Genomic DNA, 12840 nt, shown 5'->3' on the forward strand with positions numbered 1-12840 from the left:
GTCAGCTGGTTCATCATCACCCAATCACAGGAGGCCCAGAGAACTGGGCCGGGGTCCGTCCAAGTCTGTTCCTCTGATTGGCTGGTGATCAGACCAGAGTCCCAGGAGACGGCTGGTCCACCGCCAAGTCTCTGAGGGGAACTTCCTGTTTCTGGGACGGACAGGAGTCCTGGTAGAGCGAGCCGTCCACAGACCTGGCAGAGAGGGAGAGACGGCCTCTGGTTTCATCTTCAGCTCACATTGATGTGAAGAAAACAAAAAAAAAGTATTTTGGCCCGGAAAGCAAGGCATTGTGGGGGATGTAGTTGCTGGCGGACCCCTACCTCCCGTGCAGCGGATGTCCGTGGAACGTGGCGGAGTGCGGCAGCGTCTGCTTGTGATGCGGCGCGGCGTAGTGATGACTCTGATAGGTTGACTGCTGGAGGACTCCGTGGGCCGTGCGTCTTTGCTGCAGGGCGCCAACCCCTCCGGTCTGACCTTTGACCCCACCACTCGGCTTAGTGTTGGCAGCTGACGAGACCTTTCCACCGGCCTGGTTCTGGTGGGTGGATCCTAAGGTGTTCCTCAGGTACCAGTCCCTCAGACCTGTGAAGAACAAATCAGACAAAGTCACACCTGAGAGCAGGTAGAGGGTTCCTGACCTTGTTTTATCCACCAGGTGGCGCCAGTCGGGGTTTCTGTGCTGCTCCCTTACCCTCCAGGGCCAGGGCCTTGTGGAGGCTTCGGGTGGCCTCCTCCAGCTGCGAGTCCTGCTGGGGGGGCAGCTGCGGCGGGCGGGGGGGCAGGAGGTGGGGGTGGGGGTCTGGTTGGATGGCGGGCGGAACCTGTTTGGTGATGTCACCGTGGTTCTGTTGCACTGGCAGGAACGGGCCGCAGGACTTGGTGCGGGTGACGGTGACTCTGCGCTGGTCGCCGTGGTGACCACGGTAGACGGGCGGGGCTCCCGTGGGCTGCTGGGCGGAGCCGGCGCTGTGGAGCGGCCTGCTGGGCTGCGACTGCTGGCGCTGCAGCTGCCGCTGCTTCTCCCAGACGTAGTCCAGCAGAACCTCGCTGTAGCCCCCCCCTCGGACGCGGACCCCCCCCTCTGGGGCCGCGGGGTGGTTTCTGCCGCGTCGCTCCGTCAGCGACTCAGAGCTCCAGAATGACCCGGCCGCGTTCGTTCCCCTGGAAACGGTGGCTCCGTTGGGCCGCAGCGGCCCCTGCTGGGCCCCGTCCTCGTCCTCCGGGGGGGTGCTGTGGGTCAGGAGGCTGTCGGAGCCGTTGCTCTGGCGCGACGCCCGACAGCCCGCCTCCCGCCCCGCGTCGGAGGAGGAGGAGGAGTCCTGGGAGCGAGGAGGAGGAGGGGGAGGCTGCGAGGGGGGCAGAGGAGGGGGCTTGGTGTTCTCACGGTGTTCAGTCCTGAAAGGTCAGAGGTCAGGTGGTGAGAAACTCTTCTGAGGCAGGTACCAAACATAAAACTTACTGGGCAAACTATCTATATACTATTTATCTACAACTACTACTCAGTGGTGGTTGTTATTGTGTCTTGTCTCTATGCTGTAACTGCGAAGTAATTTCCCTGCTGGGATGAATAAAGTACTTCTATTCTATTCTATTCTATCTATTCTATTCTATTTTATCTATTCTGTTCTATTCTATATGGGTTAAACCATAGGTGTCAAACTCTGGCCCACGGGCCAAATTTGGCCCGCAGTGTAATTATATTTGGCCTGCGAGGAAATTTCAAATTAATATTAGAGCCGGCCCGCCGGTATTACGGTGGCAACGCTGTGATGTGATGTGACTCACCGCTTATACTACAAATCCCATAATGCTCTGCTGTTTTTTGGCGCGTCAATCAGGACAGAGAGAGACACGCCTCCTTCTCTGTGTCAGTAGCACTTATGGTAGCGGACATGGATGTATTAGGAAGGTGGTGATCCGTCTTCTTGCTCACTCCTTGGGTGAAAGCCCCGGCGCACCCCGCAGCCCCGGGCCTCTCCCCCAAACCTCACTGCGACCTCAAACGAACACTGCGACGAACACCTTTGTTCGATAATGAAGGTTTCCTCAGCTCAAACTCTGAGCCCTGACATTGATGAACTGGCATCCAAGAAAAGATGCCAGGTATCTGGCTTGGCTGCATCAGAGTAGATCAGTGTGTCGCAAAATGAGCAATAAATAAGTTTTCTATGCACCTTTTCTTGTTACTCCAAGGCCTGAATGTTTATTCATAGTTTATTTAATGATTTATTCATAGTTGTTATGTTATTTTATTTTCTAATTTATTAGTTTGTGTACGAAGCTAATTTTGACATTTACCTCAGAAAGGAGGCTTTCAATTTTTATTTAAACTTTATTTAATATTCCATTTATATGTTTTATTATTATTTTTAGCTACTCAATTTTGCACGCCTGCACTTTTAAGTTATATAAGCCTTGCTTGTTCAATATTTATTGTTAAATCAAAACTTGTTTGGGTCCATATTAAAAGATTCATTTGTTCAACCTTGGCCTGCGGCTTTGTTCAATTTAAACTTTTGGCCCACTGTGGATTTGACTTTGACACTCCTGGGTTAAACTGTTTAAACTGGTTTTTCCAGCCAGGAACACCCGAGCGGATCCAGAGGTCTGGCGTACCTGCTGAGCACTGACGACTTCTTGGGTTTGTTCTGGTTGAAAACCTCCACAGGAGATCCAGCAGAAACCAGCAGGGAGCGACACTGAGACCCACCGTTGTCTGTCAACACAGAGACGATCCACATCAGCACTGAATCCTGCCAGGACTTTACCGTCTGCTGAGATTTAGGCCACGCCACTTTGATTCTGAGATCCCAGCTGCCGGTTCTGGAAGCTGTCTGGGTCCGTCCCTATAGTGAGGATGATGAGATGGTGGAACCAGCAACTAGTAGGTAGAACGTCAGAACGTGAGCTCATCCTGCTGGTCCCCATGATGCATCGCGAAGGTCCTGGAGGGACCGGAGCTGACACAACGTGGACCACCGGACCATGAGGCGACACTTTCATCGGAGTTTGGTAGATGACTAACTGGTTGAACTGGTTCTTGGAGGACCAGCATCCAGTGCATCTACTCTCACCTGTCAGGCAGTTCCTAAATTACCCTCAGGAGGGCGCCACTAGTGACATCAGCTGATGCAATCTGGTCTGATTTCATCCTGATGTTTACAGAACATCAGACACTGTCAGGACGTTTTGTTCTCCCAAAACCAGAAACCCTGTGTGTGTGTGTGTGTGTGTGTGTGTGTGTGTGTGTGTGTGTGTTACCGTTGTCGTTTCCTGCTGAGTCTGACGTGGAGCTGCTCTCTGATCTCACTGTATCATCTGGAAAAACACAGAAACTGTGGTTAAGGCAGGAAGAGGCCTTCCTTCCAGAAACAATGGTGTGTGTGTGTGTGTGTGTGTGTGTGTGTGTGTGTTTTTTTCTATAAAACCTACTCACAAATATTGTGAGGACATTTTGCCCACACAATGTACAAACATATTTGTTGGAGGTTACAGTGTGGAAATAAAGAGACACATCACATGTTATTGTTTACATCCAGGCAGCTTGTAGCCCTGCGACAGGAAGCTGGGGGCGGGACCTGCTGTGTGACATCACACCGCAACAGGTCCATAGAGGTCCCCATGAAGATACAGAACCATAACATGTGTGTGTTACCTGTGTGTGTGTTACCTCTGTGTGTGTGTTACCTGTGTGGCAACCCCGGTGCACTGTCCTCTTGCCGTGGTGTGTGTGTGTGTGAGTGTGTGTGCCATTCTCAGAGTCGCTGTGTTTCCTCAGCGCGGCGCTGAACAGCGTCTTTCTGGGTTTGGGCCGCTGGCCGTCTTCTTCCTGCTTCACACAAACAGAACCGGGTCAGCCGACCAGTAGGGGGCGCTGCTTCATCAGAACCAGACTACACTTCCAAACAGAACCCAGGTTCCACTTTAAACCGGCTGGTTCTACACTGGATCCACCGTTGGGTTCTGCTGGTTCTGGACCAGAACAACAGAGCCTTAGCCTTCAGATGCATCAGAACCTGTCACTGCAGAACAAAACGGTTCTGTCCTGCGGTTGGTCGGAGGTTCTGTTTTCGGCTGTTTCTGTCTGAACCCAATGAGAAACCCGGCTCACCTCCACTCGACACTTCCTGTTCCCCTGGCGGGTCGGCGCCGCTCGTCTGCGGACGCAGGGCGGCTTCTCGCCCGCCTCCAGGGGGAAGTCGCTGGGCACTGCACCTGTCAGCTCCTAACCAATCAGAGCGCAGCACACACCTCAGCGCACAGCGGCCGGACCAATAAGGCTTCGCCTCCAGCTGTGACATCACTCACCGCCTCCTGGAGGCAGATCCGCCTCAGCTCGGCCAATCGTGCGCTCAGTAGAACCTGCAGGCTCCGCCTCCTCTCCTGCAGCTCCGCCATTCGCTCTTTTTGCTTCCTGCTTGGACAGGTGAGGGGCTCTGCACACAGGACACAGGTGAGGCAGGAAGCAGGAAGCAGGGGTGACAGACAGATTTTCCCAACTGGTCTCTCTTACCAGGTGCTAAAATGAGTTGACCTTTGACCTCCATGGCATGCACTTCCCATGTGACTCCGCCCCCTCGTCACTCCGGTCCTGTCCACGGAGCCCGGCTCACCTGTGGAGCGCCACCAGGTGTTCCTCACCTGCTGAGCCACTTCATAGACCCTCCAGTGTTTCTCACCTGCAGCCATCCAACAGGCCAGACGCTCAGGCAGCTGCAGCTCCCATGGCGGCCTGCAGGGGGTGCTCAACCTGAGAGCAAAACCACAGAAGAAGAAGAAACATCAGGAATTATGACAGCTTTAGGGCAGAAAATCTGATTTTTCTCACTGAGGTCTAACATGAACACACAAAGAAAACTTCTTCCAGATCAGAACCAGAACCAGAACCAGAAAGGGTCCAGCCTGTCGGGACCCGGTTCTACTGCTGCAGTGCCTCCTGCTGGGCAGACAGGTTCAAATCCGGATTAACGGCGTTGAATCAAAACAAGTAAAACTCCAACATGAAGAGCAGATTCTGCTGCTGATCCCATCTGAAGCGGTCCGATGACCTGGCGGGCCGGTTCTGCTGCCGCTATGCCGGCCGCCTGGGAACAGGAAGCTGGCAGCAGGAAACAGGAAGAAGGAAACGAGCAGCAAAGCGACAGGAAGAGAGAGAGCGAGAGAGGAGGGAACAGGACTGGGAGTGACTGAACTGGTCAGAACCTGAACCCTCATCTGGCCCAAACGCTCCACAGCATGACCAGCCTGGATGGTTCTGGATTAACAGAACCAACAAAAACCTTTCTGTTTCCCCCTCTGTTCCAGCACCGAGCTCGGTCCATTTGAGTCGGGTTCTGGTCGGGTTCTGTCACTGAGATCATGGAATAAACTGTTTTATTGTTGTTGTTTTTCTTTTTTTGTTAGCTGCACCCTGGGGGCAGGCCCGGCGGCATTAGGGGGCATTAGGGGACAAACATGACGGACTCTGCTGCCCCCTGCTGGCTGTAAAACAGAAATGTTCCGACTGAAGCTGCTTGGCTCTGACCAGAACCAAAAGGCCCGGAACCGTGGGCCGGGCCTTTTGGTTCATACGTCACAGGCTGAGCTGGATGAGATATTTGTTTCCCAGAAAATTCTTGGTGACTTTTCCTTCACCTAATTTTATTAGGAAAATATCTTTTACATAAATCTAAATTCTCAAATCAGAAACCTGGCTTTTCAGGCTTTACATAGAAATTCAGACAATATATCAGAACTCTCCAGTTAAAAAAAAATATAGAAAAGCCATTGAGACAAAGGATTTGTGCATTTAACATTTTTCTAACTTAACTTTTTCTTTTGCTTCCCGACTGTCCTCAAATGGAACAGCATTAGTTTTGGTTTGATTTGGCATAAACAAAATAAAGAAACTTGTGAAATGTGTTATTAAAACAATTAACTCAAACAGCTTTTCTAAAAAACACAAATATAATTCTCCTAAATTGTGAATTACAAATAAAACTTTGACACATTTCAAAAGTCTTTTGTCTTCATGTCAGTCCAGGCAGGCAGCAGGGGGCGGGCTCTTCCGCATTTACCATGACCGTTACCATGGTTACCATGGTAACGGTCACTTTGTAATGAAATAACATTCAAACAAAATTTAGAAAAAACTGTTCTGATAAAAATACAACGTTTGAGATGTGTCATTGCAACTGGAACCAGAACCATCAGGAACCAGAAGAGCTTCAGACTAAACAACCAGAACCCGGCTGTCTGGACCTGCTGCTTCTGAATAGAACCCATCAGACAGAACCAGAACCTTCTCATAATAATCATTGTTTCTCATCAGTCCAGAGACCCGTCTAGGCCAGGTCCAAACCCAGCAGAACCTCAGAAACTCCGCCCACTGACCCAGAGCCTGGTTCTGAAACCGGGTCACTGAAGGTCTGAAGGAACCTCAGAGGAAACACCAACCTCAGACACACACACACATACCCACACACACACACTCAGCTCAGAGGGGTGAAAGGTTATTGGCTGGCTGGCTGCAGCTCTCAGCCAATCAGAGCTCAGGACTGGCTGCTGGGACTCTGTTCTGTTGCTGAGCAGAGAATCATCCTGACCTACATCCATCACACACAGCGCTGCTGCGCCAGGCTCAGAGGCACTGCGGCAGCCTCAGCAGGGCTCTGAGGACCGGACTCACTGAGCCGCTGCCACGAGGCGTTCACTGACCTCTGGGAAAAACAGACGGCTACACACAAACACGCAGAACCTCAATCTGCAGCAGCAACGTTCCAACTCCAGAACTGGGCTCAGCAGAACGCAGCAGAACCCAGCAGAACTGGCAGCCATGACAGGAAAACCCAGTCCTTCTGCACAGAACCAGAGCAACATGTGAGGGACGGGCGGTTCTGTTTGGGTCTGGGAACCAGAAACCCGCCCAGAACTCTGCACCCAAGCCACAGAACACTGAAGCACGGTGGTGACGGTATCATGCTATGGGATTACTGTAAAACTAAAGATCAGTACAAAAAAATTAACCTGGAAACATTTTTCAGATTTTAGAGCAGATGTTCATCATCTACCAGTTTGATGTTGACGGTATATTTCATGTTTTATGTTTGTCTTTAGGTATTATAGAAATGTTTAGATCTTGTTCTCTACTTTTGTTCCTGTTTGTTGTTTTAAATAAAGTTATAGGTGGTGAAAAATAGAGAGAGCATGAGCAGAGGAAATGAAATGCTGCATAAACAGACTTTAAAACAAGAGCATGAATATATTTCTCTAAAACTCGATATTCAAAACTGAAACACAGACGCCGAACTTTATTCAGACGTAAATTTCAGAATCTATCTGGAAAAATCTGCTCTGAAACTTTTCAATGCTAGCTATAGTGCTACAGCGCTAAGCTAATAGTTAGCATATTATTGTTCTACAGAAGGACGAACACGTCTGGTTCCAAGTAGACCCACAGAATCGGGTTTGGACCCAGACTCCACCAGAACCAGTGCAGTTCAGCAGAACTAGAACCTTCTTCAGAGTCAATCCTGGCAGAGGATTGTGGACTTCCTCAGTTCTGTCTCTGACCAGAACATGGATTAAAACCTGATCCTGAAAACCCATTTGGACCTCCAGCTGGAACTTCAGAACAAAACTTCTCCTTAGAGTCAGAATCAGAGGTTCTGGTCTCGGTTCCTCCATTTGGTACCTAGTAAGGTCGAACAGGTAACGACCCAAACTGGATCGGTACCAAGCGGTGAGCGGAATGTTTCATGGCTGCTTCGAGAACTGAATATTGAAAGTTACTTTCTTCAATCTGCTGGAAGGAAACAAGGTTCTATGAACCGAAATCTAGTTCTATGACTGCAGTCTGGGTTCTGGTGGCCCAGACTCCACCAGAACCGGGCCAAACTGGGATCAGAACCAGTTTGGCCCAGCATGTGCGCCAACAGCAGGTTTCAGCTTTCTTCTTTGTGTTTTTGGGGTTATCCACCAACACCGACAGATCCAAAGTAAAGAGGGGAACATTTACTGATAACACATTGAAATACTAAGCTGAAGTGAAAACTAACCTCTGGTACCAACTGGGCTTTGTTCCGTTTCTGTTAGAGGAAAGGATGGACCCGGAACCCTGGAACTCCTTCACTGGGTGCGATCCTTAACCATCAGCAGGCGGATGGAAGAGGCAACGTGGGAGGAGCTTCCATCCTAAACAGAGATCAGAATCAGCCAATAAACTGCCACCGTGAGAGCGGCAGCCGGTCCTGGTACTTTCTGGAACCTTCGAGGTCCAACTCGAATGGCCTCTGGAGATAGAAGATGTCTGTGGAGCCAGGCTCAGAACCTCTGGGTCCCGATTCATCATGCTGCCATCAGCCAATAGGGCAGCAGCCTGAGGCAGCCTCCTCTACCATCAAACCCAGTTTGGATGAACCAATCCACTCACTGGTTCTGGTACCTCAACCCAAAGGCTGCTGGTCTCCACAGCCATGAGGAAGTAAAGCCAGGACTCTGCTCCATCCCAACCACAACCACAACGGTTTACACAACCTGAACACCTGAATATCTTCCAATCTGCTGATGGGACAGCGCTGTTCTGTTTCCCTGCCCAACCGACCCGTACCTCACCATGCATGGTCCCCCGTTAGTGTAGGTCCAAAGCTGAAGGTACAGTCCGGTTAGGGTGGAGCTACTGGCGTCACACAACACCGACTGCTGAGGATGGAGAAACATTACCAGACGTGGTAGTGCGTCAAGTTTGTCGTGGTGCTAGCATGATGCAACCCTACATGTTTGGGTTTGTGTGCCCAGTCAGAGTTCCACCCGATGGTGGAAACGTTCTCCCGATGGTGGAAACGTTCTCCCGATGGTGGAAACGTTCTCCCGATGGTGGAAACGTTCTCCTGATGGTGGAAACGTTCTCCAGATGGTGGAAACGTTCTCCTGATGTTGGAAACGTTCTCCTGATGGTGGAAACGTTCTCCTGATGGTGGAAACGTTCTCCTGAATACGCTGGACCATAAAAACGCTGAACCGTACCACTCAGTGGGAACGTCGGCAAGATGTGGCTATCCAAACGGAGCAGTACCAGCAGTAACCTCTGGGGGCAGAATGGTACAGCAAAGCCCAGCAAACAGAACAGAGAAGAAGAAAAGAGCAGAAATGCCAGAACTTGTTCTCCGAACTGGTCTGGACTCTGGAGGACAGACGAGGTTTCGTTCTTCTAGTTTTTCTGCTAATGAAAGGAAAGAGGTGAAGCCAGGTTCTTGTTGTCATGGTGACGGTCAGACACAACAACAAGACCATAATTATATTAATCTTCTAACCTGCGGGTTACCCTGTTAGGCCGTCCATGATGGCTGACCCACCGGGACCAGAACCCGGTTCTACGCCCTGGACCATGTGACCCCAGGCTGCTCTCTGATTGGCTCTCGCTGGCTCTGGGTAAAGTTTGTGTGTTTTTACGTCACTCAGCTGATTCCACATGTCAACACAAAGACAAGTTGGTGTCACGTGAGTCGCGCACGCGCATGCCTCTCTGAGCAGCAGAGCCAATCAGTGAGCAGTAATCCCAGGCTCACCTGCCGGTTCTGTTCCGTTCCCGCAGCTGGATCTGGATCAGCCGCCGAACCGGAAGCTGCCTGCTTCCTGTTGGACTCAGAGAACCGAACCTCAACTCCCCTCACCCCCGTGTAGCTTGACCCGGGTCCTTCCCTCAGCTCGGTTCGGTTTGGTTCGGACTCTGAGCCGAACATCACCATAACAACCACCCTGGCTCGCGCTGCTCGGCTCCCGCGCGCCGCGCCGCTTCACCCCGCAGACTTTTAGCGGGAGTTCCGGTCCAGCTTACCTGGGTCACCTGCAGCGGCGGCGTCACGTGGTCCGCGACCCGGTCCGGAGAGCAGAACCGGTCCAGAGAACCTGAGAGTTCTGATCGGTCAGCTGGGATCCAAGCTCTGATCGCTCTTCATCGTCCTCCTCTTCATCATCCGCAGCATCAGCAGCACGAGGCGCGCTCCCGCCGCGGACACGCACACGCCTCGCCCATGCGCGCACATGTGCGCCAGCAGTAGGTTCTGCTTTCTTCTTCGTGTGTTTGGGTTTATGCTCGCCAACACCGACCAGAACATCCCAGCGGAGGCTGGTCAGAGGTTCGGAACCGACGGACCGGAACGACGAAAATAAAAACACAGAAATAACCGATGGAAACATAAATAATCTATAAAATAATCTTGACCCAAACAGAACCTCAGGAGAAACGAACTTCTGGAGACTTTCTCTGGTTTCATGGCGCCGTTTGTAAAATTCAGGATTACTTTATTAATCTTTATTAATTAATTTATTAATAAAATGTTGCTGTAAATCATTTCTTTACGTTCTTCAGTTGTTGAAGATGGCAGGAAGGATCTCCTGTAGCAGTCTGTGTTACAGCGACTCTGAAGAAGACTCTGACTGAAGACGCTGAGGGTTGGACAGAATCCTTCTTTGCTTCATCATCACCAGAGGATCCACAGTCAGAACCAGAACAGAACCAGACTTCTTATTCAGGCTGTTGAGCCTCTTAGCTCCTGGTTCTGATTCTGATGGTTCTAATGGTTCTGATGGTTCCGGTGGTTCTGACAGCAGGTCCAAACCCTGAAGGATTTTCTCTTCCTCCATCTCTGTGGTCCAGATGAACATCCAGGTTTTTATCTTCCTCCACTTCTTCACCCATGATGGAAACAGGGTTTGACCTTTGACCCTGTTCCTCCTGAAACCAACAATCATCTCCTTTGTTTTGTTCACATTTCAGATGATTTGACTGTTCCCTCCGTGACCCGAAGCGGTCCACCAGCTCTCTGTACTCGGCCTCTTGTCCGTCTCTGATAAACCATCAACTGCAGAGTAATCTGAGTATTTCTGTAATCTGAGTATTTCTGTAATCTGAGTATTTCTGTAGATGGCAGATGTCAGTCTTGCGCTGAACGTCTGAAGTATATAGAGAGAAAAGGAGCAGAGCCCTGTGGTGCTCCTGTGTTACTGACCACCTGGTTGGATGATCAGTCCTCCGGTCTCTACCTGCAGTCTGTCGTCAGGTCATCAGGTTGTCAGGTCATCAGGTTCCGGCTCCACCTGAGTCTCCTGAAGTTCCTCACAGAGCAGATCAGGCTGAATCCTCTTAAATGGGTTCATGAAGCAGGTTAAGATGGCGTCTCCGTCTCCATGGCGATACGCAAACTGCAGGGGGTCCTGATATGAGCTTGTTCAGGTGGGCCAACAGGAGTCTCTCCAGGACCTCCATGATGTGGGTTGTCATGGCAACAGGTCTACAGTCGTTGATGAGTTTTCTCTGGTACCAGAACCAGGCAGGATGTCGTCCACAGCAACAGAACCTTCTGTTGTGTCGGGCTGAGGTTGAAGAGATGCTGCAGAATCCCACAGAACCGCTCTGCAGCCTCAGGCCTTCAGGACCAACACCATCTGGACCTGGTTCTGGTTCCGTCTCTCCAGCTGCCTCTTCAGGTCCAGAACCAGATCAGGAGGCAAACGGAGCAGCAGCTCCTGATCTGGTCGGAGTCAAACTAGTGGAAGCAGAAGATCCACGACTGAGGAGGAAGTTAGGAGATCGAAGGTTTGGCAGGAAGCTGAGGGTCAGAGGAAGGTGGGATGATGATGATCCTGAACCTGTCCGAATGTCTTCGGCTCTTTTGCTCCTTCCAGGCTTCCGTCCATCTGATCCTCCTTTTGCTCGCAGCCTGAGATCTTCCTCCTTCCTGATTCTCTGATTCGGTTCCTCTGCAGTTTATCCTCCAGGTTCTTCTGTCTCTAATCTGGACTGGAGCTGCTTCCGTTCCCCGTCCCGTTCCCTAAAGGCTCTTTGGTTCCTTCAGGCCCCTGCTGATCCAGGGTTTGTCGTTCAGGAAGCTTCTCTCTGCTGCCGTCCACACAGAGCTTCATGTCCATCATGGCCTCATCTTCGTGAGGCTGGCAGAGAACGATCCAATCAGTTGCTTCAAAACAAGCCTGGAGGGCCTCTTCTGCTTCCTGTCACCGTTTCCTAACAGCCATCTTGTTACCAGGCAGCCTCTTCACAAATTAGTCAAAAATTATAACCCCTCCTCCCCCCCAAAAACATGGAGGTAAAATTTTCAGTAATTAAATTAAATAAATAGCTAATATGCAAATTCACTTCCTGATAAGTGGAAGTAGATTTTCAAAATCAAAGCTGGGTCTTAGGCTGAATCTTTCCATGCTGGTGCATCATTGTTGCTGTAGGTCAGAGCTGCTCAAGTCCAGTCCTCCAATAGATGGGGATCAGCTCTGATTCAGGTGTGCTGACTGTGGACTGACTGGAGCGCGCCTGCTATTGATCGATTAGTAAACTTCTGTCCTGCCTTTAAATGGCTCAGCTGAAATATTGGACAAGAAAAGAAGAAAATAAACAATGATAAAGAAGTAACAAGAAACAACTCAAAAGCAGTTTATATAGAGTTTTGGAAGACCCAGCTTTTATTTTGGTAATTCACTTCCTGTTATCAGCCAGGCTTAGCTGAATATTTAGCTAAAATTAGCCATATCAGCTAAGCTAAATATTAGCAAACAAACAACAATTTCTTATTAAATTGTGACAATTATGAATTAAAAATGGAAATACAACTGAGAAAAATTTTTTTTCTGACAGGTTCAATAATTTTATCAGGTGCAGAAAGTGGGTCTGAACCTGGTTCTGACTCCCAGTTTGGAAGCACCGGGTCCAGCAGTCAGTACCAGAATGTTCTGGGAGTATCTGGACCTCCCAGTGACTGAAATATGATCCTGCTGATCGCTGCACCTGTTCAACACAGGCCACGCCCATCTACAGGTGCGAGCAGAAATCTGACTCCACACAGCCAA

The 12840-nt window shown here is 50.3% G+C and overlaps 1 protein-coding gene across 3 annotated transcripts; it reads right to left on the reverse strand.

Annotated features, from left to right (window-relative positions):
• Positions 1–63: 63 nt before the first annotated feature.
• LOC102221630 (coiled-coil domain-containing protein 120-like) lies at positions 64–12749 on the reverse strand. Of its 3 annotated transcripts, none has more exons than XM_023334127.1 (10): positions 8040–12749; positions 4517–4753; positions 4312–4439; positions 4115–4228; positions 3691–3832; positions 3265–3321; positions 2620–2719; positions 695–1398; positions 324–585; positions 64–194 (listed from the first exon to the last, which is right to left on the reverse strand). In XM_023334127.1, the coding sequence occupies exons 2-10, from the start codon at positions 4548–4550 to the stop codon at positions 89–91; spliced, it is 1647 nt and encodes a 548-aa protein (XP_023189895.1). In that variant the 5' UTR covers positions 4551–4753; positions 8040–12749; the 3' UTR covers positions 64–88. The 3 variants fall into 3 exon arrangements, with proteins under 3 accessions (XP_023189895.1, XP_023189875.1, XP_023189886.1); XM_023334107.1 differs by having other exon boundaries at positions 3691–3835; XM_023334118.1 differs by lacking the exon at positions 8040–12749 and adding an exon at positions 4853–5313 and having other exon boundaries at positions 3691–3835.
• Positions 12750–12840: the final 91 nt, after the last annotated feature.

This window comes from Xiphophorus maculatus, chromosome 1 (assembly GCF_002775205.1).
Source record: "Xiphophorus maculatus strain JP 163 A chromosome 1, X_maculatus-5.0-male, whole genome shotgun sequence".
Taxonomy (NCBI): domain Eukaryota; kingdom Metazoa; phylum Chordata; class Actinopteri; order Cyprinodontiformes; family Poeciliidae; genus Xiphophorus; species Xiphophorus maculatus.